Consider the following 27,471-nt stretch of genomic DNA (forward strand, 5'->3'; position numbering starts at 1 on the left):
TTATCATATATCAACAAAGTAGTTGATTCAAACAAATTTTAAAGGTACGTAACTTGATTAAGTCACTATTAATTTGTTAACTTGATTTCTTTGAATATTTTGCAAATAGTATAAGAGTATTGTCGATTTGGAATGTCGTCGATTTGGATCTGATAAATACATCAACATTTGTTTTTAATATATTGCTAAGTATTTAAAAAATATAATCAAGTTGGGAGACATTGTACATGTGTTTAGTTAACTTTCTTTCATACTTTTTATGGTAAATTACATGAGAATCTTCAGTTTTCAGACTAATTACAGTAGTTCATTTATTTAAAAAATTGCAATATAGTTTTCATGTTTTGAACAAACATTACTACTTATCTAATTATTGTTTCAAAACAAATTTATTCTGAAAACATTACCGTTTAGTTTAACAAATTAAATACAGATTAAAATCATTGTTTAAACACTAGTTGACCAATTTCCAAAAAAAAATATACATTCAAAACTTTTATAAAAATAAATATTACCCAAAACTAGAAAGAGAGTTTGCTCCGTCAAACTTCTACCATCACAATTACCCAAACTCTCATTCAAATTTGGGATAATGAGCTTTTTGCATATTTTCTTAGAAAGTGAAAAAAAAAAACTGTTTTTAAAATAGTCTTAAAATTCATGTTTCTCGATTGTTACGTTTTTTTAAATCATAAAAATGAATTATGATTTCTTTTTATAAAACTCGTAAATCTAATTGTACTTCGAACCAAAAGTTAAGAATTTCTCTAAAATTTACTCATTTCTTTAAGAATGATCTAAACAAGACAATTTACAAATGAGGACTTCCAGCTCAAGCTCTGTGAGGCCTGATAATCACTTATAGTCACCATAATTTAGTACAAGATTAGTTTTTTTAAAATTTTTTAATATATTTCTTATGAAAAGATTTAAGATCACATGTGCTAAAATACATTCATCAACATTTTTTTTCATTTGGTTACATAAACAATTATTAGCATTAATCCCATAGTCCAAGAAAAAAGAAAATTGAGGGACATAAGAATTGTAAATACAGCAGCACATGCCTTATGGTATACAACGAAGGCAGAATAAGAATGATCTCTAGTTGGTTATGGAGAAATAGCAAATTTAGTTGCTTTAAGTCTTCCGATCTTACAACCATTAATGTATACTAAAGTAGTAAATCATAAGATAACTATTGCTGGATGCTTACTCAGTCATATTGTAGCGACCTTCAGGGAAAGAAAATCAGAAATCTTGTTGGTATAAAGATCTGGTTGTATGGTGTTAGTGGGACTTTGAAGCATTGATAAAGAGGTTACACCTATTTGCGAGAAAGAAAAACCTCAGTTAGATTATGCAATAAACAATTATCAAACAGGTTAATTTGCGGATTCATCAGTATATTAGCAGAGTTTTACCTGAGAGAACTAGCAGAGTTTTACACCCGCCATTTTGTCCAAACAAAATATCAGTATCCAATCTGTCCCCAACCATGCATATCTGGGACTTTAGGATCCCAAATCTGTCATTAGTAAACTCCATACAATTAGTATAATAGACATCAAATACACAATCAAACTGATGTACTACAATCTGGCAGGGTGATTATTTTTGGAGTAAAGAAGAATAAATTGAGGTACGGTGTCTCTTCTCAAAGCTTTCTAAGAGAGTTAACGAGAGAAAAGGAGTTCATTGAACTCCTCCATACGTTTAAGGCCGTATTTTCCAAGCCCTCTAAATTAGAGCGTTTCAACCACAACTTAGAGAGTTGGGAGAGTTTTATAATTCATTTAATATTATATCTCTAGTATAGCTAGTTACTCATTTTTGTCAAAATTTATAACATAAATTTTTAATATATAAGGATATTTTGTTATATTCAACAAATCCCTATCTTATATTTCTCCATAAAACATCTCTTACATTCTTTATTATAATTAACTAAAAGACAAGAAATGATTAGAACCCTTAGCTTATCTCAAAATATACTTTCTACTATTTTATTTTTAAAACTATTATCTTATTTTTTCCCTAAACCACCAAATATACTTTATGAACTTTACCATCTCAAGGCTATATGTACAATAAATAAATTCTATTTGATTCTTGCCGAGTGGAACTAGTGGTGGCAAAAAAAAAAATCGCAAACATCAACCTCACTCAAATCCGTTAAGTTCATTACAGTTTTAAACTGGACCCAATCCGAACTGGGGTGGCGGAGCAGGTTCTTTCATCAACATGCGGCACCAAAACTGTACATGCGTTTGCCACCTCTCCCTTGCTTGTCAACTTGCTTGGCCTTCCCTCCTCTATGAATAGGGGTGGTGGAGAAGGGCAATGCAATCTGAAGTGAGGGAAAACAAGAGTAGAGAGAGAAAGAGAAAAAGAAAGAAGAGAGAGAGAAGAGAAAAAAACAAAAAAAAAAGGATAAAGGGTGAGTAAACCTGAGAAGAAGTGAGGGATTTTGAGAGAGTTTGGGAGTTTTTCCTTGGGAAAATTCTGTCCAAATTGTGAGAGGAAGGAACAAGAGGGAAGAGGGAAGAAAAAGCAAAAGAAATGAGAGGAAAAGAGGAAGGAAGCTCTTGGCCAAGACATGGGTAACCCGTGAGCTTAAGGTAAAGCATACCTCTCTCGTTTGAATTTGGTTTTCCATGAAATTTTGTAGTTAGTTTTTGAATAATGTAAGGGATATTTTTGAGACTAGAAATTGCTCAAAAACATCCCAGGACTTTGTTGAAATTTCAAAATAAAAAGCCAAAAATTAAGTTAGACTCTACCAAAGTCAAGATTCTGTGTATTGCAAGGTAAGGCAATTTGAATAACCTTTTCTTTGGTATAAGTTTCCTATATGGTAGGAGTACTTCTAAGTTGAAAATTAGCAATATTTTTAATGGGAGACTCTGCCAAAATTTCATAGAAAATTGAGGAAAACTAAGGGGAGATTCTGCCCGATTGAAAATAAGAAATTGAAGTATTCTTAAGGGGAGACTCTGCCCAATTAAACAAAGAATTTTAGAGATTTTATAGGGGGAGACTGTGCCCAAGTGAAGAGAAAATTAGAGGTTTTACTAGAGGAAACTCTGACCAAGTCAAGGTTTGCATAGGAGCTGAGATAAGTGGATCTTATGAGTTCACTAGTGCTATTTTGTTTTGACATAATTTTGACATATATATATACAAGCGGATTTATAATACTATTTACACATATATTAATGATGATTTTGATTAAAACACGTGATAGTTTTATGAGATTATGATAATGTGATTTTTACGATCAATTGGGTTGAGGGTGATCTATTATAGGGAGGATGCTCCGCTCCCACCTGTAGCATGCCAAGCTGGGTTTAGTGAACCCAGGCGATGAGTCATGAGGGATCTGCACGAGCTACGTAGTGAATCCAGGCGATGAGTCATGGGGAATCTGTTCTAGGTATGGATAGTTACGATGAATTTGTACAGAGCTATGCAATGAATCCAGACGATGAGTCACAGGAAATTTGTAAGAGTTAGGTACCTGGTCGGTTTTATGTCCCGAGGGTATCAGTGGGCCCCATACACCAACATGTAGCAAATAGGGGGTATGTCGCGAGAGAGAGATTGAGGCAGAGCATGATGTAGCGAGTGGATGTGGGTGATCGAATCTCCATGATAGTTATGGCACATATGGCTCATTATACAATGTAGCATTGTGACTATGGTTTTGTGGATTTGAGATGTCTTAATGTATAAAATATATATGGTTTCTATGTGTGTGAAAATTATATATATTGCATGTATTAGTTGAGTTGCCGTAATTTCTACTTACTGGAATTGTGGAACTCACTCCCTCATTATTTTTCAGATACTGAAGAAAATGCTGCAGAGTAAGTAGTAGTATCATGAAGAATCTTTTCAGGAGTTAGATTGAGATTACTAATTTGCTTTGTACTTTGTGTTGTAATGCAAGAAAGAAAAATTTCAGCGCCTCGTATTTTTTATTAGTTGTACAATTTCAAGGGATATAATGCTTCTGCAACATTTTGTAGTTATGAAATCATGTTGTTTTATTTAAGTCAAATGTTATACTTCGGTCATGCATATAAAAGCGGTATGGGTCGCGACATGAAGTAAGAGATCTGGTGGTTATAGGTAAACATCTTATGGTAATGGTGGCCAATAGCGACAAGGTAGCCAGTGAAGGAGAATGTCAAGGTATAGAGTGCAGATGCAAAACCATGAATTCTGCTATAATTTCAAGATAATCCCTTGGGAAATTATGATATGATTCTTTAGAGATGTTGTGAGACTCCATGGCATTCATAAGACTATAATTAGTGATAGTGATGTGAAGTTCTTGAGTCCCTTTTGGCGAGTGTTGTGCGGTAAGTCAAGGACTAAGTTACTATTCTCTACAATTTGTCACCCCCAAATTGAGGTGATCAATAAGACATTAGGATCTCTATTATGAGCAGTCATAGGTAGAAACTTCAAAACTTGTGAAGATTACTTACGTATGGTGGAGTTTGCTTACAACTGAAGTATCCATATTTCCATAGGGTTTTCATTTCTTGAAGTCATCTATTGTTTTAATCCTTCAACTTCCTTTGATCCAACACCTTTGCCACCTTTGGCTCTATAGGAAATAACTAATACAGATAGACAACGGAGAGTTGAGATAATTAAAGCCATGCATGAGAAGGCTTGATAGCATTTAAACAAGTAGAATGAATTCTACGCTCGTAATGCCAACAAGTGAAGGAAACGGGTCATGTTCCAACCTGGTCACTAGGTTTAGGTTCATACTCGAAAGAAAAAATTTCCTAACAATGAAAATTAAAGCTAGATCCTAGAGGCAATCAGCCATTTCAAGTCTTGGAGTGCTTATATAAGATAGCCTTTCTGAGTGAGTATGGTATGCTTGGTACCCTTAATGTTTATGATCTTTCTTCTTTTGATGTAAGTGAAAATTCGAGAACGTATCATTTCGAAGAAGGGAGGGATAATATGAACCAAGGTAGCAAGGCAACAGGAGCCAGGAGAATCCTGCGGGTTAGAGGAATCCTGCTGAATATACAATTCCCAAGGTAAGAAGGAATCCCCTCGGTGTGAAGGATTCCCACGAGCACTTGGACTATCGCGGGCTTGAGGATTCCCACAGGCTCGTGGACTCTCGCAAACTTAAGGAGTCCCACAGCAAGGAGATCAACCAAAAGTTGCTTCCTACACCGGCCCAACATCAAGATCTGCCCAAGATTGTTCAAGAAGATAGACTTGTTGGAGATTTTGGAAGAAGAATCATGATGCCCAATAACATGATCTAGGTCCAAGAAGCTTCAACAAGTCTTCAATTTACTTGTTCAATATTGAATTAATAAATAAACAAGTTTGGAGGCTCAAAAAGGTTGAAGAAAAGGCCCAAGGGGCCCTGGAAGCTCATGACCTTGTGTAGTTTTGGAAGCTTTAACACATGGCCGAGAGTTGGAAGGAGAGGAGATTCCAGCCAGCGTAGGATTCCTCAACCCATGAGGAATTCTTCCTCACTTGGAATTTCTCCCCTCTTGGAATCTTGAAGAACTTGCTGCGGGATTGAGTCCTAGGAGGAGAAAAAGTCACGGGCAAGAAACCAAGAGGAAAAAGAACCCCACCCGTGTGGGATTTCTTACCCGAGAGGAATAATGATTCAATCTGACTTCCTCGCTTACTAATCTTGATTGTTTTGAGATCTTTTTGGACTAAATTTGCAGCTAAGGAAGAGACCTACACATCTCAGAATCCCGATTCCAAGTAAAACACTTCTTCAACAAAAAAAGAAAGAGTTAAAGCTCCAAAAGGATTCAGCCAAGGTTCCACTTATCCAAGCTGAATTCCTTCATCCTTTTCCTAGTTCAACAAGTGAGCTTTTAAGCATCTTCAACTTGGAGTCTTCAACATAAACTAATTAATTAATCAAGGAACAAGCCAAAAATATGAAGGATATTCAAAGTCCAAATGGGAATCCTCAAGCCGTCCAAGAGAGAGGAGTTCTTCTTCTATTTAAAGATTGTTTTTTATCATTATTTTAATGCTTTCCTAAATAAACTTGTATTAAGATTTTCATTAGGATTTAATTTTAGAATTCAAGTAGAACTGATCCGGTAAGAACCTATATAAATGGCTCACCCCTAGGCTGCTATTCATTCAATTCTCCATCAATGAAACATCAAGTTATTTGCTTTTAATTTTGCTGGTTGTGAGTGCTCTTAGGAGGTTATTTAGTCATCTCGTTGAATAAAGAATTGAATCTACTTATCGAGATAAGTTCGTGGCATCTTTTCAATTCCAAATCCATTGTTCCCTATTACTTTAAGTCACCTTTACATTATTGATTGTTGGTTAAATAGGAAAGGTTTATTTAGATATTCAAGTTTTTACATGCTAATGTTATATGTGATGTTTTGGATTACATGTGTTGATCCTGGGTTCCGCATCAACAAAGAGTGGATCGTGGCATTCCTTTGTAACCAAGTAGTACACCAACAAGTCAAGAAGATGCTAGATACTTCAATCATCCAAACCAGTCACTCTCCTTTCTCATCTCCAGTATTGTTTTTTTTTTAAATAAAAACATGTATATTACATATATGACACCAAAGGGGTGTCACCCCTATACAAAAATATTTACATGTCCATTAATACATCTAATACCCTCTCAAAATCATCCCACCTGTATACATCATAAGCCAGAATTAGACACCTAAAAGTATGTAACCGCCTATCTCTAATTTTACCTATATCTCTCACACATCCATTGAACGCTCTATTGTTCCTCTTTTTCCACACCACCCAAAAAATAGTCAAATAAACCAATGTAATAATCTTTGATCTAATTCCTACCCCTCCCTAAGCCCAAAGTTCATTTTTTATCGAGCCTCCAATCACCCAATTGATACCCAATAAATTGTACACCATACGCCAGAGAATATAAGTCACCGGGCACCAAAGGAGTAGATAATTGCAAAATTCAGCAGCTTCCATGCAAAGATAGCAATCATTGACCACGGTATGACCCTTCTCATCAACTTGTCAATAGTGAGAATACATTCCCAACCAGCTTCCCAAGCAAAAAAACAATTCTTGGCAGTGTCTTCACTTTTAAATCTGATAAATTAGGAAGTTTGAGTCATCATCCTCCCTAATATTAAATACTCATAGAAGAACTTCACTGCAAAAATGTCATCTCTCTTGAACTTCCAAGTGGCGTTATCTCTGTGGTTATCCAAATGCACATCTGAAAGAACTTATAGGAGCCATGTGAACTCATCAGTCTCCCAATCGTTCAAATTTCTAACCAAATCAATGTCCCAACAACTCCTCCCATATGACAATTTAAGAGATTTTGAGTATAAAAATTTTTGTATCCTCCATGGAGGAGAATTTTCATTATATATACAAATATATAAGTTAATTTTCTGCCCCTAAATTAACTACATAAATCTGTTCTAATTAAAACTATACAAGTCATAAAATTAGACATAAAATCTGTTGACTAATTAATTGCATAATTTATTGTCATAATTGTCTGAAATCTGTTAATTAATTGCATAGAATCTACTGCCATATATGTTGATTAATTGCATATAATCTGCTATCATAATTGTAACAAATCTGCTGATTAATTGCATAAAATTTGCTGACTAATTAATTGTTGGTTAATTCCTTTAACATCCCCTCTCAAATTGATGCTGGAAAATCGACAAACATCAATTTACTAACAAAAAAGTTATGGCATTGACGTATTATAAATTTAGTAAAAAAATCTGTAATCTGTAGAGTGGCAGATATGTGTGATAGGGAACTTGATGATCATATGCCTCCCGGATGGAATGACAGTCAACTTCTATATGCTTGTCCTTTCACGGCAGATAGGATTGGCAGCGATTTAAATCGCACTAGTGTCGTCAACGTGTAGTGGAGTATGTTGAACTTGTGAGAAACCAAGCTCTGTAAGAAGACCACGTAGCCAAATGATTTCGGAGCATGCAGCAGACACAGCTCGGTACTCTGTCTCAGTGGAAGACTTGAATACAGAGTCTTCTTTCTTACATTTCCAAGAGATAAGGGCATCATCAAGAAACATACACCATCCAGTAGTAGATTTTTTTAGTGTCTGAACACACTGCCCAATCAGCATCACTATAGATTTATAGTTGAAGAAAAAAACCAGTAGAAAAGAATAATCCACGACTAGGAGTGTCATGGATATACTTGATAATTCGACAGATTGCTGATAGGTGGAGATGTCGAGGAGCTTGCATAAACTTAATGACAATGTAGATAACATAAAAAATGTTCGGTCGGGTGATGGTTAAATAAATGAGACTACTAACCAGCTTCTGATATAAAGTAGGATCCTCAAGAAGTCCCCCTTCATCACGTCGATATTTGACATTAAGTTCCATAGGAGTGTCAACAGATATAGTGTTCATGAGACCAACTAATTTAACATATCCTGAATATACTTTTATTGATTCAAAAAAATATCTTGAGGCCGATGATGCACCTCTAACCCCAAGAAGTAGGTGAGTTTCCCAAGATCTTTCATATGAAAAGAAGAGTGTAACAAATTTTGAATTTCAGACATTCTCTCCTTATCAGAACAAGTAATAACTATGTCATCCACATAAATAAAAAGTACAACTAAACCCTTAAATGTCCTTTGAAGAAAAAGTGAAGAGTCACACTGACTTTGAGTGAATGAAAAATCAAGAAAAGTGGATCTGAACTTTTCAAACCACACCCGCGGTGTCTGTTTCAAGCCATATAAAGAGCGTTTTAGTTTATAAATAATATTAGGTAAGGGAGTAGGCATACCATGTGGAAGTTTTATGTAAATTTCTTCCTTTAGATCACCATGCAAGAACACGTTCTTAACATCCATTTGATGCAAAGACCACGATTGAGATGTAGTAAGGGATAGTAAGGTGCACACGGTTGTCATCTTAGCTACTGGTGCAAAGGTTTCATTATAATCTAAACCATACTCTAACTTGTTGCCAAGAATCACCAATCGAACCTTGTAACGGTCTATGGATCCATCAGATCAAAATTTTATGGAAAACACAAGGTTACTTCCAAGGAGTTTCACAGATGGGGGGCATGAAACAACTTCCTAAGTTTGGTTTTCTTCTAGTGACAGAAATTCTGCTTCAATAGCTTGCCACCAACACTCATGCTCCATTATCTAGTTATATGAGGAAGGAATGAAAATAAATGACAAAGGTGGTTGTTAAGGCAAAAGAAGGGGTAAAACCATACCTATCTGGTGGTTTATGAACACGAGTACTGCGTCTAAGACGAGTAGATGTGGCTGTTGGAACAAAATCAACCGTCAAAGAATCTATTGAAGGGCCCGTTAAGTGTAGAAGTCTGATATGATGTTTTGAGCATGCATCGCTGATACACCAAGAGAGGTTTAGAAGGTATAGGATCTGCAGAAGAATTAGTAAACCATGGAAAAACAAAAAATGAAAGAGAAATATGATCATAGTGAATAACAAAAAAATACTGATTTTCAAAAAATATCACATTTCTAAATATCCGAATATGACACATATTAGGATCATAACAAATAAAACCTTTCTAGTATACTGAATATCCTAAAAATGCACATTGAACTGATTGAGCTGTAAGTTTTGTGCGTTCATGTGCAGGAATATGTACAAAACGCACACAACCAAAAGTACGAAGGTTAGAATAATTTGGAGTGCGACCAAATAACCGAGTAAAAGGAGAGATATGGTTCAATGAGGTAGAAGGCAATCTGTTGACAAGGTGCACAGCAATGAAGAGAGTTTCACATCAAAACCGAGAGGGTACAAAAGACTCTAATAAAAAGATGCGAACAACATCAAGAAGATGACAATTCTTTCTCTCCGCCACCCCATTTTGTCGTGGGGTTGAAGAACAAGATCGTTGAGAAATTATTCCATTAGTTTATAAGAACTTCTGAAAAGAATGAGACATGTACTCACCTCCATTATCAGAGCGAATAATTTTAATTTTAACAAAAAATTGGGTTTAAATATATGCATGGAAAAGCTTGAAGACAAAAAATATTTCATCGCTAGAATGAAGAAAATATATCCATATGAAACGACTATAGTCATCAATAAAAGTGACAAAGTACTTGTAATTAATATGAGAAGTTACTGGTATCATACCCACACATCACTATGCATCAAATCAAAAGACTGCACTACATTTAGTGTATGAGTGGGAAATGGTAAAGTTTTACTTTTTCCAAACTTACAAGAATCGCAATCAAATTGAAAAACACTAAGAGATTATGAGTCTTTATTCCCAAGTAAACCAGAATTTAGTAAAACATGGAGTATATTAGAGTTTGGATGTCCGAGACATTTATATCATGCTCAATAATCAACATGAGCAAAATTACAACTAATAATGGGCAGAGAGAAACATGGAAATAAAGGAAATGGGAGAGGAAAAAGATGTCCTACTTTAGGTCCTCTTGCAATTGTCTTCCCCGATTGTTGATCTTGCACAATACAACCAGATTTAGAAAATTTCACTTTATAGTTATCATCAACCAACTGACCGATAAAAACAAGAAAATTAGGAGAGACAAAAACATTTGTTAGATAAGAAGAAATGTCACCAGTGGCTGTGATAGGTAAAAAGTTTCCATCAGCTGTATAAATCTTAAGATTTCCAGAGTATTTCTTTACATTGGTAAGAAAATTGAGATTGTTAGTCATATGATTAAAGGCTGCAGAATCAAAATACTAAGGAGATGATGTTAAAAAAGATTTACCTGAGAGTCCTAAGGCAGAAAATGCAGAGATGATCATTTGTTGAATCATTTCAGAAGTTACAAGTCTAGGAGTAGCAGGAGCACTCTGTGCCATGTTCACAGAATTACCAGTACTGAAAGAACCAATAGACGTTGTATATACTGTTTCAGATTTCTTAGGAGATCAGATAGGACATTCCTTAATGATGTGGGCGTCCTTTTTATAGTAGTTGTAGAATTTTTTGTTGCAACAAAAACACTGAATTATGCTCAATTCTGTATCTTTTGACTTACTTTGTACTGCATAAGCCATAAAGACAGAGGTAGATCTTTGTTGTTTCATGATAATTTGAGAGAGAATTAGTTGTTCCTCACGAAATAAAGCATTGAGGCATACATCCAATGAGGGGACAGGTTCCCGGTTCATAAGATTATACATGTGCCTTCAAATTCGGATCTTACTTTCATAAAAAATTGATTTTTTTTAGTAGTTTCATGAACAGCTTGAACAGAGATAAGATCTTCAGAAAGTAAGGTAGAATATACTATATCAGTATATTCAGCCCAAAGATTCATAAAGATAGAATAAAAATTAGAGATATAGATACTACTCTGTTGAAAAGTAGCTAATTCATGTTCAAGTTGAAATCTTCGAGCAGTATTGTGCTGGTTGTAAAGTTTTTTTAAATAAGTTCGCATTTCAGTTGCAGTCTTAAAGAATTGGAGGTTCAAGATAACAGATCCTAAAATCCATGCCATGATTTGAACATCCTTAACCTTCCACTTGGCATGTTCATCATATTCTTTATCTTTGTCTGGAGCAAATTTGCTGCCATCAATATAGCCCCATAAATAGTTCTTTTTGACAAAAATTCTGAAGTGAAATGCCCACATTGAATAATTTTTACCATTAAACGAATCAAGATGGACTCATATATGTCTGCGAACATGATGCCGAGAGAACTTGATCAAAACAAACAAGAATAAGGGATTATACTAAGAACAAGACCAAGATTGAGACTTGAAATAAGAAAAAAAAAAACTTAAAAATTTAAAAAGAATGCTTTGATACCATGACAATTTAAGAGATTTGAATAGAAAAATTTTTGTGTCCTCCATAGAGAAGAATTCTATTATATATACAAATATATAAGTTAATTTTCTGCCCATATATTAGCTAAACAAATCTGTCCTAATTAAAACTATTAAACCTATAGAAGTCATAAAATTATACATAAAATTTGTTGGCTAATTAATTGCATAATTTGCTATCATAATTTTCTGAAATCTGCTAATTAATTGTATAAAAATCTGCTGCCATTTATGTTGAATAATTGCATATAATCTGCTGCCATAATTTTAACAAATTTGCTGATTAACTGCATAATATCTGCTGATTAATTGCATAAAATCTGCTGTTTAATGAATTGTCAGTTAATTCCTTCGACACCATTCACCCCCTTAACCACCACATTCTTCCCCCACACTAAATTATACACTCTTGGTAATTTAATCTTAAGATTGCCCCTTCTAAACCATTTATCCTCCCAAAAATTAATGATATTATCCTTCTTAAGCTTCCATTATATACCCTCCATAAACTGCACACTCCCCATACTAATAACCTTCTAAAGACCCACCCAATGAGGCCTAACAATCATCCTGCTACTCCCCTTCCCTACTGTAGCCCCCCAACTCGCCTTAATAACCCTACACCACAACTTCCCTCCTCCGAGTTATATTTCCACAACCACTTCCCCAACAACACCTTGTTCAAATCCACCAATGGCCGAATATCCAGACTCCCTTCCACTTTGGTTGTTTCACTTCATCCCAATTAACCAAATGATATTTACGGGTTCTATCATCATCCTCCCACAGAAAACGACATTATATATTTTCTAACTTCTTTACAATTTTTACAGAGATAGTCAAAGTGGATAAATAATAGATAAGAAGATTAGTAAGAATACTTCTAATCAGAGTTAATCTTCCCATTTTGAAAGGTAATTTCTTTTTCAACTTGCTAGTCTTCTCTCAAATAAATCAATCATCGGATCTCAAGATTTAATATCTTTATACTTATCTCTTAACAGCATTCCCAAGTATTTAATAGACAAGTTGACAAGCTTGCACCCAACAGCCCTAGCCAACCTATCACCATTACCCTTTCTACCCAACATCACCAACTCAGACTTATGCAAATTGATATTCAAACCAGAAAAAACTTGAAAACACAAAAGAATACATCTCAAATTCATGATCATCTCCTCTTCCGGTTCACAAAAAATTAGAGTGTCGTCCGTAAAGAACAAATAAAACACTTCCATTTGACTTCCACCTCTCCCAACCACAATACCTTTCATCAAGTTCTTCTCCCTATCTTTTTCAAGAACTCTGTTCAGAGCTTTCATAACAATAATGAATAAAAGTGGAGATAAAGGATCACCTTATCTCAAATCTCTAGAGGTCCTGAAGAAAGAAGAAGGACCACTATTGATCATCACCGCAAACGAGCCGTTGTAATGCACAGTTTCATTCACTTCCTCCACTTTCTACCAAAACCCAACCTTCCCAACATATAATCAACAAACTCCCAATACACGTGGTCGTAAGCTTTTTTCATATCCAATTTACATAAAAACCCCTTCCTCACCCATACCCATCACCTCATTCACAACCTCACTAGCCACCAACACTGCGTCCAAAATCTATCTTCCCTCCACAAATGCATGTTGACTCTCACCAATCACTTTGCGTAGCACCCTTGATAATCTTCTAGCAAGGACTTTAGAAACGAGTTTCAAGATACAACCCACCAGGCTAATTGGTCTGAACCGTCTGATATCTTTTGCCCCCTCCACCTTAGTAATTAAAACAATAAATGTGGAATTAAAAGATTTCACAAAATTTCCAAAATAGTGTAATTCTTTGAAAACATTCATCAAGTCATCCTTTACTAGAGGCCAAAACTCCTGCAAACATTTCATATTAAAACCATTTGGCCCCAAAGTTTTATCACCATTACAACTTCTAAGGCCATCAAGAATTTTCTCCGCGGAGAAGAACTTCTCAAGATTACTCATCTCATTAATTTTCTTGAATTGGAGCCCATCCAACTTCAGTCTTAGGTCAAGTGGCCCAAAGGTAGCCCGTGCGGCTTGCCTCTCCTAAATCCTTTCGGATTTAATTTCTCACCTTTCCACCTTCTTCAAGGACTCCAAGCTAAAACAATGTCTTCAAAATAAATTTCATATGATTAATATGCAAAATTAGAAGAGAAATTCTACTCAAAATTGAAGAAACAAAGAAGATAAAAAGCTTTGGAGATTTGGATAAGGATAAACTAATATTTTAATATTTTATTAGATTATTTTATGTATTTTAATTAAGTTTAAGAAATGATTTAATTATTTGATCATTTAAGTATTTGTTTTCTAGTTAAATTAAATCCTAAAGTTGAATAGGAATATTAAATCCTATTACAAGTAGAAATAGAAAATAAAAGCCTATATAAAGGCTTAAGTTTAAGTTTTGTAATCACAACTTTGAGAATTAATAAAATTAAAGTTTTGATTAAATTAGTTTTGTGCTAATTTTTCTTCTTCAAGTTTTTCGAAGATAGGAGAGCATTTTGAAGTTTTTTTGAGTCGAAGAGTTAGGATCGACTTATCGAGTAAGTCTATGGCGTCTTTCTTTTTTTTGTTTTTGTTTCTCCAATTTTTGTTTTTACATTTCGTTTAGGGATTGTAAATTCAATTAAGAGAGATTAATTAAGCGGTTAAGTTTCTAAAATTACATGCATTAAGTTGAGGATTCGGGAGTCAAAATGATTCTTCTCATACCCTCCCGCATGAAGTAGTATCAGTACTTAGATTCCTAGTAAATTCTATTTATCTTAATTGTTTTAGCATTATTGTGAATTATTTAACATTCAAATTTATTTTGAATTGTTAATTCGTTATGTATCTCGCTTGAATTTACAATTATCTGTTTAATGCAAAAAGATTCATGTTTCTATCATTATTAAAAAAAAATTACAAAATTAAGAAAAAAATCTAAAAATATGCCAATTGGCACGCTATTTGCATTCTTCACCAAATGCACACCTCTATCGGACCCACAGACCACAGCTTGGCCATCAACAGCCATTGGACTGCCCGAATCATCAGCTAGCAAAGCCCAGCCTCCATTTCCACTCTCTTCTCTATCTGTCTCAACCAGCATTTTACATTCCAGATCTTCTTTCCCCAATTTCGCGTCCCTTTTGCCTGAAACTTTCTCGTCTTCACCAATTTCCTGCATCAAGTCCCTAAAACCCTCTGCATCATCATTGCCTCCCGAACCTCCTCTTTTTCTCACTCATCAACTTTTTCTTTTTCTTTTTTTCCTCGACCCGCATTTCTTTCTGGACTGAGTCGGAGCCTTGGTTCGGGCTTCAATTAGCCGGCCTCTAAACTAACCGATTGTTTGGACTAAAGTTCAATGTGCTTGGGCCTAGCACATCGATCCACTTCCCTTTCTCAAGTCAAGAAAACCATTGGCCCACTCTCAACCTATTTCTAAAACCCGAAAGCCCATTGCTCCCTCTTCTTAAATTAGATCCCCCAAAACGACATCCCCCTCCTGCGTTTTGGGTAGGGCTAGCATAGGTCCGCATTTGAAATTTGGACTGGGCTCCATTGCGATTCGACCCGAACAGCTGATCCATTAACCCGAAACGACCCCCCTTCCCTCCGTTTTGGCTAAAAATGGGTACAGTTGTGGGTATGGGTGCTACCTGTCCTGCCCGAAGATTATCCAGCACAAGTCATTTGAGCATCAACGCCACCATTTCCTTCTCCTTTTTGCTCACCCTATTACTCCATCACTTCATCACACCGTGGACAGCTAACAGAGAATGTTCCCGATGAGGAACAACATTCCAAAACAACTACACTCCTCTACACTACTTCTGCTCTCCCTCTCTCCTTCACCTAGTCTGGTACTACCAACTCGACCTCCTGGACTTCAAAAATTACCTCTATAAATTGCCACCACCCGCCTGCCTTCTCCCACCAGGATAAAGATTCGCTTGGCTCCCCTTCTTCCTCTAGCAAAACTCTCAGAGAGAACCGAGAAATTTTCTCCCCGAATCGAGCTTAAAGCCATCCAAAGGGTACCGTTCCCTCTCTGTCAACATCTTCCCTAGCCTTCCACTCCTTTCTCCCACCAAAACTCCCTAAAGCCTCCCATCAGCCATTCTGCCTCCCCTTTATTAAAGATGATTGATTTTTTGGTTCCCTTCCCATTTTTGAAAATACACACCCCATCTTATACAAGCAAAAAGGGGGCAACTCAGGGAATCAAGCATAAAGAATCCAATTTTATATTTTCAACAATTCTTTTAGGATTAAAAATTGCGACAACATGGATGTTGGAGTCAGATTGGCATTTTAAAGTCCAAGGGATTTTCTACTTCAAGAATTTAATTAATTAAAAAGAGTTGGAATCATAAAAGAGGAAGGAAACCCAAAGGAGGAAGAATTTCTTTTCTTACCCGAATTCTCATCCTTAATTTTCTCATGGATAATGCTGGATTTTATCTTAAATTTTTTTTCTATATTTTCTCTTAGATTTTCTTATAGAAGAGAAATTGTTTTCTACTTCAACTTGGAAGTTTTTAATGCATCTTCAACTCAAATTCTTCAACAATGATTAATTAAATATTGAAGTCCAAATCTAAGTAAAATAAATCATGGAGAATTCGACCACAATCCCACCACTCAAGATAGAAAAGTTTTATTTTATTATATTTATAATTTTTTGAATTCATATTTTATTATATTCTTATATAAGAATATAGTTAGAGTTTTTCTAAAATATAATTTTTGAATTCTAGTAGAATTAATAAGGCTTATGTCTATATAAAAGTCTTATTCCTTTAGTTGTAATCATTGAAATTTGAGATTAATAAAATTAAACTTTTAATTTTGTTTAGCCGTTGGCTAAGTTGTTCTTTAGAGAAGTTTCTTCAACCTTCTTGTTGGAAATTGATGTCTACTTATCAAGATAACTTATGACGTTTTCATCAATTTCTTTATTGAGTTGATTTTAACTTATCAAGATATTTATTGTGGTCTTCTAATCAATTCATCTCAATTATCTTAGTTCGTATTCAAAAATTGAATGTGGATTAAGTAGAGAGAGTCTATTTAAAAATTTAAGTTTCTACATATTAATGTTATATGTGGAGTTTCAGATTACATGTGTTGATCCCGAGTTCTGTATCACTGTCATCCTTTCCAACAATGTCAAAGATTTTTGCCCCGTCGTCAAAAACTTGCATGGACTCTGAACCATGGCCCAGACAGCGGCACCGTCACGACAACGTCGATGGCATCAGACACTCTCAGATAACAGACTCTCTCTCTCTCTCTCTCTCTCTCTAGGACTCGCTTCTCATCTCCAATCTTGTTAGTGAAAAATAAGGATAGGTCATGAAGATTTTGCATAAACTTCCAATAGCTCAACAAACGCACCATTAAAGACAAATTTTCCATACCAATTATTGATGATTTACTTGATGAGTTATATAGGGTGGTTGTCTTTTCAAAAATTGATCTTCGATCAAGATACCATTAAATCAGGATGAGGGATGAAGACGTATATAGAACAACATTCAGAACTCATTATGCTCATAATGAGTTCCAATTTATTCAACTTTTGGGTTGACTAATCTAAATCCTTCCCTCATTTCTAAATTCCTTTTCTGCCCTTGCTATTTCTTTAAATTCATATTTCTGGCCCCTAATCTTTTAATTTTCTCAAAACTATCCAATGATCATTTCAAATTCATTTCTTCCCCTACTATTTCTTTATTTCCATATTCTTCCCCATATTTTTATTTTTCTCAAAATTATCCTATAAACATTTAAATTTTAATATTTTTTCTAAATTCTAATTCTAGTGAATTACTTATCAAAATCGGATCCTGACAGTTATTAAGATAATTAATCCATAAAAGGAAAAAGGTGGTAATTATGGATCACCCAAAACAATATGAATCAAATTTAAAAATTCAGTTCCTCAGCAATTTATCTTTAGATTCTCCATTCCTCTTCAAATCTTTCTTTCTTTATTTCTTCCTAGATCGAGATTAGGATCATAAAACAAAGTATTCACTAAACTTAGCTATATCATATGCTTGTCTTATGTATAAAATATTGAACTTAGCAATGCTTTTACGTGATTGTTAGGTTTCTAGAGGTTGTTTAGATTAGACAAAAGCAATTGAATGATAATCAATGATATATTATATCTTACCCTTGATAAAAGAAAAAAAGTATATTAGGATGATGTCATAAATATAATTCTTAAGTTTTTAACAGATGCATGGTAATGATTAAAATAGACTTTTTGCAATCACATAATTATATTTATCTTACCCGCACATATTTTGTAGTGTTTCACAAAAAAAAATCTAACAAAATCAATGGGCTAGGTCAGTCACTCTGGAATAAAGTAGATTAAACAAATAAATTAAAAGGTAACTATCTACAGAAAGGTTCTTGAAGTTTGTGATTATAGTTTTATATCATTTGAGGATGATGACATATTTGTTACGTGTCAACCATGATTTACAGGTTCCCCTAAATAATTAACCTTGGGGTTACTAATTACTAGAACGATGAAAAGAGTTTTGATTTTTAAGTTTGGAGTTGATTAAACATAGTTTGCTTGTTAAGGTGTTAACTAATTAATTAATTAATTAAATCTTATTTATATTTATATGAGATGTAAAACTAATATAGGAGAGCTTAATCAGGTCAAAGGCTTAATTTGGTAATACCAAAATGGATTAAAGAAACTACAAAGCTATTAAAAATCATTTCTTGATTGATATCCATCCGGAAGAGATTCTAGAATTTCTCTCATATTTTGTGTAGGATTCATTTAAAGAAGTTTTATTGATTCTTTTCTTCTTTATTAAAGAATACCAACCAAAATACATCTTTGACTGATTTATGCTACTTCCTCAAAGAAAAGCACCCATGACAATGATAAATAAATATGAGAAGAGAAAAAGATCAGAAAAGGTACACTGAAGCCTTACTTGTTCGCCAGGTAGTCCATCATAAAAGTTGAGGGTTTTCCCACGACCAATGGCTCACGCTGAGTCGATCCACTAATAGCACCAACCATGGAGCCACCTCCTGAAATCAAGTAACAAATTAATGGCTTTAAGAAGGGAAAGAGAAGACACCATAACTAAAGATAGTCATTTTATATCTAAGCCTTACATGAAAAGATAGTAATTCTCAACTCACATGTCAGTTACTTTTCTGCATAGAATGCTATACTTGTTTCATGTCATCAGAATAAACTCATATTACCAACTAAAAACTGAACTAAAGAGCTTATCACCCTGAAAGTTTGTTGCCAATCCAATTTTCATATTTCATAGGATACAGCCATGCACAGATATAGTTACAACAGATATCCTGAAGTCATTTTGAGGACCTAATTCTTGAGAACAAAATAAAAAAATAAAATATAACTGCAAGAATAAAAAATCATATGCAACCAACTACTACAGCTTAAGGAAACAAGCACAAAAAAAAAAACTTGAAATAATTGAGGTGTACATGGTGATGCTTAAGGGCTCAAAACTACCAAATATTGTAAATATTTGATAGACACCATACCTGTATCAAGGGAACGAGCACTAGCAATCATCTAGCTTATTAGACTGCTCACTTACTTATGTTTGGTGGGCTAAAAAACTTCCTTTAGTGTTAAACCGTGGATCTGGTTGTACAGGATAAAGACCCACTGAAGGCATGCTTAACTGGCGTTGTGTGTGTGTGTGTCACGTGCATATGTATATGTGTAATTTGTCAAACGGCAGCGTTTCACTCTAGGGTTTTCTGCTGGGGTATAAATAGCCTTGCTTTCCTTCTGTACATTAATTTTTTCCGAAAAAAAAAAGAGAGAAGCAGCAGTCGACGAAGCTGCAATTAGGATTTCAAGTTCTCATTCTGTTTCTCTTCGGGTAAAGTTCGGAACTTGCTTGTTTTACTTTGATTTTTTGCTGAATATTTGAGGTTAGACAAGATTTAGACATAGAAATCTTTTATTTAGCGACCCATTTCTGGATTTCAGGTATGCTAATTCCAGATAAACCTGGCTTACTTGTGCAGATGATAAAGTTTCTCATTTCACATACAACTAGTAAGACCAAATCAGGAAATCCTAGATGAGCAAGAACATGCAGTATTAAAATAAATGAAATCAATAGTTAATAAAAGTATGTCCATATTGGACAGTTAAGAAGCTACATATTATATAATACAAAGTAACTTCTGATTGGCATTCACACCAAGCCAGCTTACAAAATGTTCAGTATAGATCTAAGGTGAATCCACCAAATAAAATCAGTATCTTTTCCATAATATCAAGCACATTAGATTCAAAAGAATACCTGAAGTATACAGCAATTTAACTTAACTAATCATATGTGCATTAGAAGTTGAAAGAAGCTACAATTTCTCTGTTTTTATTTCAGTAGAAGATATACTTTCTTAAACAGAAAAGATTAATGAATTCAGGAGAGAAGAGAACCTGCCCATTCCTGAGCATCAGTTAGATGAGTGACAGCATCTCGATTCGTAGCAATGAAAAGACACCCAGGGTTCTCACGAATACAGAGGGTTCCATACCTTCCATCATAATTTTTAGAAACAAAAAAGAATATTTTTATTTTCTTTTCTGGGTTCATTTATTTACGAGAAACAAAAGAGAAAAAAAGAAGAAAGCACTAACTGGATTTTGTAGTAGTTGAAGTAACGATCAAATCCAACCACAACAGCTCCAACCTGAGCAGCAGGATGAAAGAAAAAGTTAATTTACTGAGAGAAACATATCTGCATGTTTGCAATTTTTTACTAGCAAATGGTTGTGAATGGGAAAGCAAGAAGTGAAGTATACATCTTTATCATGCTCCATCAGAAACCCAGGCTTAAGCTCAATCTTCTTTGCACCATCATCCTGTATTTGAAAATAAATTAGGTACAACCAGAAATAACAATTCCACATCACAAAAAACTTAAGATGTGCACAGCTCATAGCCTCAGATATGCCATTGATTAAAGACATGGGATTGTAATGCCAAAATACATATTAGCATTTTGTGATGGAAACTACATGCAAGAAAAATATCAATCTCTGTTGGATTTACTAATGCTTCTGGTTGGCCGTTGTGTACCGTCTTGACTTTTATCAATGTTTAGAGAAAAGCAAGGAAAGTGAAAGTGAATTTGTTCTTATGGATAAGATAAAAGGCAAAAATGAAGAAAATTCGTCTTTCTTGAGCAAAAAGAGCCACAAAGAATGGCTATTTCAAAGTTATCACGGAGATACTCCTATGTAAAGGATGCTTCTTCCTACCAACCATTGATTAGAAGGTTCTTACTAAGCACTGCACTTGGTGCATTAATTCCCACCTAGTTGTTGTCTTGTCACGAACAATTGTCTCGTTCTACATGAGTGATTCTTATCCCAATATTTTATGTTCCAGTTGTCAATCTCACATGAAGCAATAATATGTCACACCAAAAACAATTATACACAATCCCAAAATGTCATGTAAAAGTGGTAGTTTTAAATGCACACACACACATCAAGGATATTCGAGGAAACTCGTGTAAAATGTAAATCATACATACTGGTCCACCGAGATATTGAAAACCTGCAAGCTCAAGCTCCTTTAAGATGCCATCCTCACCTATCACATAGACCTGCAGCACTCTCAACATTCAATCTTCCCCATCTTTCTTTCATTACAGAAGCTAAATTGGAAGGACTAGGAGGATAACCAAGAAACCACAGTGCCAGAAAACGCAAAAGCATATTTCAAGTAAATTTCTTTAACAAGTAACTAACAAAGAATTTTTGTAAGTTTTAAATTATGCCATGGCTTTGGAAACAGAAGGTAAGGAAACAAAGATACAAACTAGTGAAAGTAGAAGTAATAAGATCACTATAAAAATAAAATCAAATAAATTCAAATTACAACCATGATCCAGATATCCGCAGCATCCTTAAGATGGCTTTTAGAGAAAATAACAAAAATTCAATAAACAAGAGGTAAGTAAGCTTTTATACCAAATTAAATTTCTTTTCAAAGAAAGGAAGTCTGAATATTGATTGCTATACTGAAGCACATACAGAATAAATATATGAATCAGGATGAGAATTTTGTCAAAAACTTCTGCTGATTGAACTTTTTCTGATAGAAAAAGAAGTATTATGAATACAAAATGAGAAAGAATACAAACTTCTGCTGACTGTAAGTATGATTTTTACCATTATTTTTTCTATATCAATAACATTCACTTTCATTAAGCAGGGTAACCATGGGTGACCGACCAACCAAGGCTTTATGGCCATGGTCACTAATGGGTATAGGTGTGCAGTTTAATCCATCACTCTATCAACCTAAATTGCTGAAATTACTTGATGAAAATAATAAAAGAAGGAGAAAAGCTGGGGAAAAGTTATGGGACATACCTTTTTATCTTTTGGAAAATCAATGGACTTCAAATATGCAGCAGCAGCAAAAGAGGATGCAAAAATCTCCTCCTGAAACAATTGACTCAAGTTAAAAGTAACAATTCTTTTATAAAAGACATAGCTTGAGAGAAAAGTTATGAACTAACCTCACTGACACTCAGACCAAGAGTCTCGAACTTTTTACCATACTGTTTCCTCGACTTTGTTGAGTTGTTGGTAACAAAAACTAGTCTCTTGCCCTGAAAAATGGAAAGATCAAGAATTTTTCAGGTCTCCTCTTGTGTGTGACAATTTCAAATATCTTAAGAAACAGATGGAGACAGAAATTTTCAATTTACAATCATTTGGAAGCAAATTAATGGAGTGAATGGATGAAATAAAAGTTGCTTCGCAATCTTCATATAGTTATGTAAAGCCATTCATATACAAACCTTTGACCGTAGCATGTCAAGAGTTTCTGGGACTCCATCTATCAATTTGTCCCCTTTCCATATTACTCCTGAAAAATATTCGTAAAAAATTTGTTTAATCACCAAAACGTAAAAGCCTATGATACAGCCCATTTATTACGCCAATTGAATAAGAACTTTTAATACTTTTCAAACAGAACTGAACTTTATTCCTAAAAATCAAACAATCAGACTTGTTTCATCATATGAAGAGAGAATCATCATGGAGGTTCTTGAAGTCTTTGCCGTTAACCATGTTGCTCCTTCAAATTTTGGAATCCACAAAAGTTTGCGCCTTTTTGCTTGTTGCGATGCCTTCCCATTTTTAGACCACGCTATAGTTAATTGCTCAGTAGCGCAGGAATTAAATTGTTTAAATTGAAATACGGGGCCTGTAAAAACATTAAGAACTCTAACGCGACCATCCAGCCCCGGTAGCACCTAGATTGTAAGGTGTCATCAAAACTTCTAGGAAGAAATTCAATGGATAAAACATGTCAAAAGTTCATCAACGAAGAATCCTTTGCTGAAAAACACTTAACTCACTATCAGTTGTGTTTCTTACCATCGCAATCGAAGATGAAAGTTTCGACCGAGTCGATGAGCTCGTCAGCGTTCTTCAATGGTTGGGCCGAAGCTCGCGCTATGAAACTCTCCATTCTCCTCAACCCAATAATATTAGAACTAGAAAGCCCACTCGATCTGATGCTAGAGAGCTGATTCTTGCTGTCTGTCTTGTGGTTGGGAGGGCAACACGAAAATCGAGGAAGGTTTGGTGAAGTGAGGAGAGACAATGCAGGGACTGAAGAAATTGTAGGTAGTAATGCTCTGCTTGACATCTCTCCTTTCTCCTTTTTTCTTTCTGTTTTAAAAATGGTGGTTAGAATTGGCTAAAGCCGTATGAATTGGTGGATTGGTTTACGTGGGCACTTGAGTGGATTCAAATTTTCTCTCCATCCAATTTTATCAGCCAGCATCGGCTCGACACGTGGTATATTTTAGTGGTAGGAAACTAAGAAAAAATGGTGATATTTTAATATGCTGATATGTCTAATTCTGATATTTTAATTTAAATATTTTAAATAATATAATAAATTCCTAAAAAGTATTTTAATTAATGTTGTTTACAATAATTTATAGATTTAACATAAATTTACAAATACTAAAATATGGTTACTGAAAGAATTTTAAGATACTTTATTTCTAAATTTTAAATATTTTAAATAATATCATAAATTCCTGAAACGAATTTTAATTAATGTTCTTTACAATAATTTAAAGTTTAACATAAATTTATAAGTACTAAAATATGGTTACTGAAAAAATTTTAAGATACTTTATTTCTAAATTTTATTAATTACATAAAAATTAGATTAAAAGATTATAGTTTGCATAATTGAAGAAATGGTTGACTGTTTTATTTATTTTAAATCTATCACATATTTTTATTTTATTTTTAAATTTTATTTATATTTTAACAGCCCCGAAAATTTAAATGAAAATGTATGTATTAAAAATTTTAAATGCAGAAGCGAAATAAAAATTCTGATTAACATCCCTTACACAATAACTATAAACGTATTCAACGTATGAAAGAATAAACTAATTAAAAGAAATACTCGAAATAAAAACTATAAATAGAACTATAAAATCTTTAGGCGTCTAACTCGCCGTCTTCCTGCGGAACGGGCTCGGAAACCACGTCTTCCTTATCTGAAATGGTTAAGTAAGGAATGAGCTACACTAACCCAGTAAAAACATCACACTATTTCACTGCCACAGAAGTAAAGGTTGATAGAAAACAAAAATGACTAATGGAGCATAATTTATAACAAACTCATTTATTAATGATAAAAACCTTTACTGTCCACTTATCTCGGTGAGATTCGTGAAAATAACATATGGAAACTAAAACATTATAACTATCATAAAATCATATACACTTTGTAACATAACACATGTTATACTTTTGCACTATAATAATCAGACAACAAATTTTTTCTTTTACCAGCCTACTAGTATCCATGGGGATCCATAGGTGGTCCCCGCTACACGTGAACCATTAATATTAATAACCTGATTCCAGGGCCGTCCCCATACCTCATCTGGTATGGGCGCAAAAACCACAAACCTCAATACCCCGTCCGGTATGAGGGTGAAACGGGCCGTCCTCATACCTCGTTCGGTATGGGCGCCAAAATACATAAGGTCTTCATACCCCGTCCGATATGAGAGACCACGTTCCCGATAGGGTTCCCTACGGATCCGGTCCGTCCACCATCTCCCAGGATATCTAGTTAGGCTGTCCACGTTATCCATTTATCAATTTACATACCTTTTCTATTTTTTTCTTAGTTTTCTGTTTCTCACATAATCATGAATATTTAAACCAGTAACGAGCATCCAACAAGGCAGGCATATCATCGGATTCACAAAATCAAGCCATAATGAAGTAAACAGTGATTCATGCATTCAAAACTATAAAATAACTAGATCAGATACCATAATGCATTTAAAACTGTAAAATAACTAAAACAGCAACTGACCGAAAATATGTCAGACTCGGGCTCCATTAGCAACCTTAATTAATTATACGTATCTATTAATTCACGAAATGTCATTTTATTATTTATTGAGCTTTAATACCGTGATAGTAAATAGCGTGAGAAATCTTTACTTGTTTCGGGGTCTGAAATCGGCTCTACAATGCGCCTATAAGCTGTCCCTAAATTCCCTGAATTTTCTCCAAGAAACTAAAACGCACTACCGGTACCTGCACGTATCCCAAAAAATCTCAAATCAGACCCAGGGGCCCTTTTTGGTCAATATCAGAATTCCGGCACGGCGACTCCGTCGTGCTCCGGCGACGGCACTGCCGCCCGCAGCAGCAATCTACCTCGGGTTGGCCGTTCTCGATCGTTTTCGGCCGAATTCGACCAAACTTCCATTGGTTCCTATGATAAAACAATTCTAGGGCCCTCAGTGGGCCAAAAAATCACGAAAAATCGAGACTTACTAGTGGCAAAGCTCTCGGGTGCGGCGGCTTCTCCAGCGTGAGTCGCGATTTGATGTTTTGCTCCGGTCAACCTGTAGAGAAAAGGACGGTGATCACAGTTGTGTAAAAATTGCATCTTGGAAAACAAATGGGATAATTTCTAGATTTTTTAATATTACTTTTATTATTTTTTGATAAAAAATATATCTCCTAAGACTTATTTAATTATTTATTTAAATTTTAGATTAAGATATATTAATATTTTATTATTATTTTATGATAGAATTTTATCTTTTAATTATTTTATTAAATTAATAAGTATTTTTATTTATTTAAAACTATCACAGAAAAAGTCTATATAAAGATATTTGCCCATAGGCTGTAAACACACATTGAGAAGAATAAAATTTTGAAGTTTTTGCTTTCTTCAAGAATTAGTTTTGCTAATTTCTTTTAGTTTCTTCAACTTTTTCAAAATTAGGGAGTTTTTGAAGTCTTATTGAGTTGAAGAGTTGGGATCGACTTATTGGATAAGTCTGTGACGTCTTTCTTTTCCTCGTTTTTATTTCTCTTTTCTTTATTTATGCATCTCATTTAGATGGGTGTATTATCAATTGGGGGGTTTCTTTAGGCGGTTAAGTTTTTATATTGCATGTATTGGTGAAAGTTATAAAGGTTGATTCGATCCTCTCCATATCCTCTCACGTCATTAAGGAGTAAATTTCAAGTCAAATAGAGCGAAAATGGTGAAATTAGAGTAAAAAGAACCCTTAGAAAGAGAACTTTCTCTCAAAGAGGAAATCAAGTTTTTTAGGCCCGAGAATGCTTCTCAAGGCCAAACAGCATCAAGGAAGGTAAGAAATTATTTTGGGAATATGAGAAAACAATCAATTTAAGAATTAGAAGGAAAATCCCTAGGGAGAGGGAGAAAAATCATCCAAGTAACACAAAGTGACACCTTTAGATCTTGAAACACTTCTTGAGCCTCCGATAGATGAAAGTTTAGGCCAAAATATGGGGGAACAATAGGTGACATGTTAGAAAAGAGAAAGGAAAAAGAAAAAAAAATTTTGGATGAGGAAAAAATGGAGAAAAGGATAAAAACCTATAAGTTGAAGGAAAGAATCCCTCGAAGAATCGTAATTTGAATTTTCGAGCTAAATCAGCCTCCCAAGATTAAAATAAATAGAATTTGAGGCTACAATTTAGTTGAAGACTAGCAAGACATTAATGAAGAAGTGTGTGGAAAAATAAAAATGTCTATAGAAGAAAATTTGGGAGAAATGAGGCCAAACCCGAGAGGCATGCACATGAAAGATAATTTTGAACTTTTGGGTTTCTTTGGGCCATAAGTGGACCAAATGGATTCAGATGAAGCCTACAACTAAAATCATGTGACAGTTGCCTACTTGAGGAACACATGAAGTAAAATTTTTCCCAAAAAGATTAAGAATTAAGTAAGTTATAGAGTTTTAATGTAAGAGTATGGGCATGGGCTTAACTTTGCTTGTGGTTTGGACCTTTTGGTTACATGGGCGAAATGTGGTCATTTTGAACCCAAATTTGGTTCATAAGTAGTAGAAGCTACAACAAGCAAGTAAGGGTTAAAAAATCTTAAGAATCAAGGGAGTTATGGTTGTTTGAAGTGAAGAGATGCACATAGCAGGCAATTTTTGGCCTTATAGGTTTAAATGGGC

General features: G+C 34.4%; 1 protein-coding gene across 4 annotated transcripts; it reads right to left on the bottom strand.

The window, feature by feature from the left end:
* Positions 1-1,045: 1,045 nt before the first annotated feature.
* On the bottom strand, positions 1,046-23,690 carry LOC110811479 (phosphoglycolate phosphatase 1A, chloroplastic-like). Of its 4 annotated transcripts, XM_022038000.2 has the most exons (12): positions 23,345-23,690; positions 22,762-22,829; positions 22,477-22,569; positions 22,328-22,399; positions 21,484-21,555; positions 20,747-20,806; positions 20,582-20,634; positions 20,381-20,478; positions 18,873-18,972; positions 9,280-9,417; positions 1,425-1,528; positions 1,046-1,327 (listed from the first exon to the last, which is right to left on the bottom strand). In XM_022038000.2, exons 1-12 carry the CDS (start codon positions 23,616-23,618, stop codon positions 1,221-1,223), a joined length of 1,239 nt encoding a protein of 412 aa, XP_021893692.2. In that variant the 5' UTR covers positions 23,619-23,690; the 3' UTR covers positions 1,046-1,220. The 4 variants fall into 4 exon arrangements, with proteins under 4 accessions (XP_021893692.2, XP_021893693.2, XP_088076632.1 ...); XM_022038001.2 differs by lacking the exon at positions 9,280-9,417 and having other exon boundaries at positions 23,345-23,689; XM_088220506.1 differs by lacking the exons at positions 1,046-1,327; positions 1,425-1,528; positions 9,280-9,417 and adding an exon at positions 9,422-9,452.
* Between the last annotated feature and the right edge of the window lie 3,781 nt (positions 23,691-27,471).

Source organism: Carica papaya, chromosome 1 (genome assembly GCF_054855325.1).
Source record: "Carica papaya isolate Zhongbai chromosome 1, ASM5485532v1, whole genome shotgun sequence".
Taxonomy (NCBI): Eukaryota; Viridiplantae; Streptophyta; class Magnoliopsida; order Brassicales; family Caricaceae; genus Carica; species Carica papaya.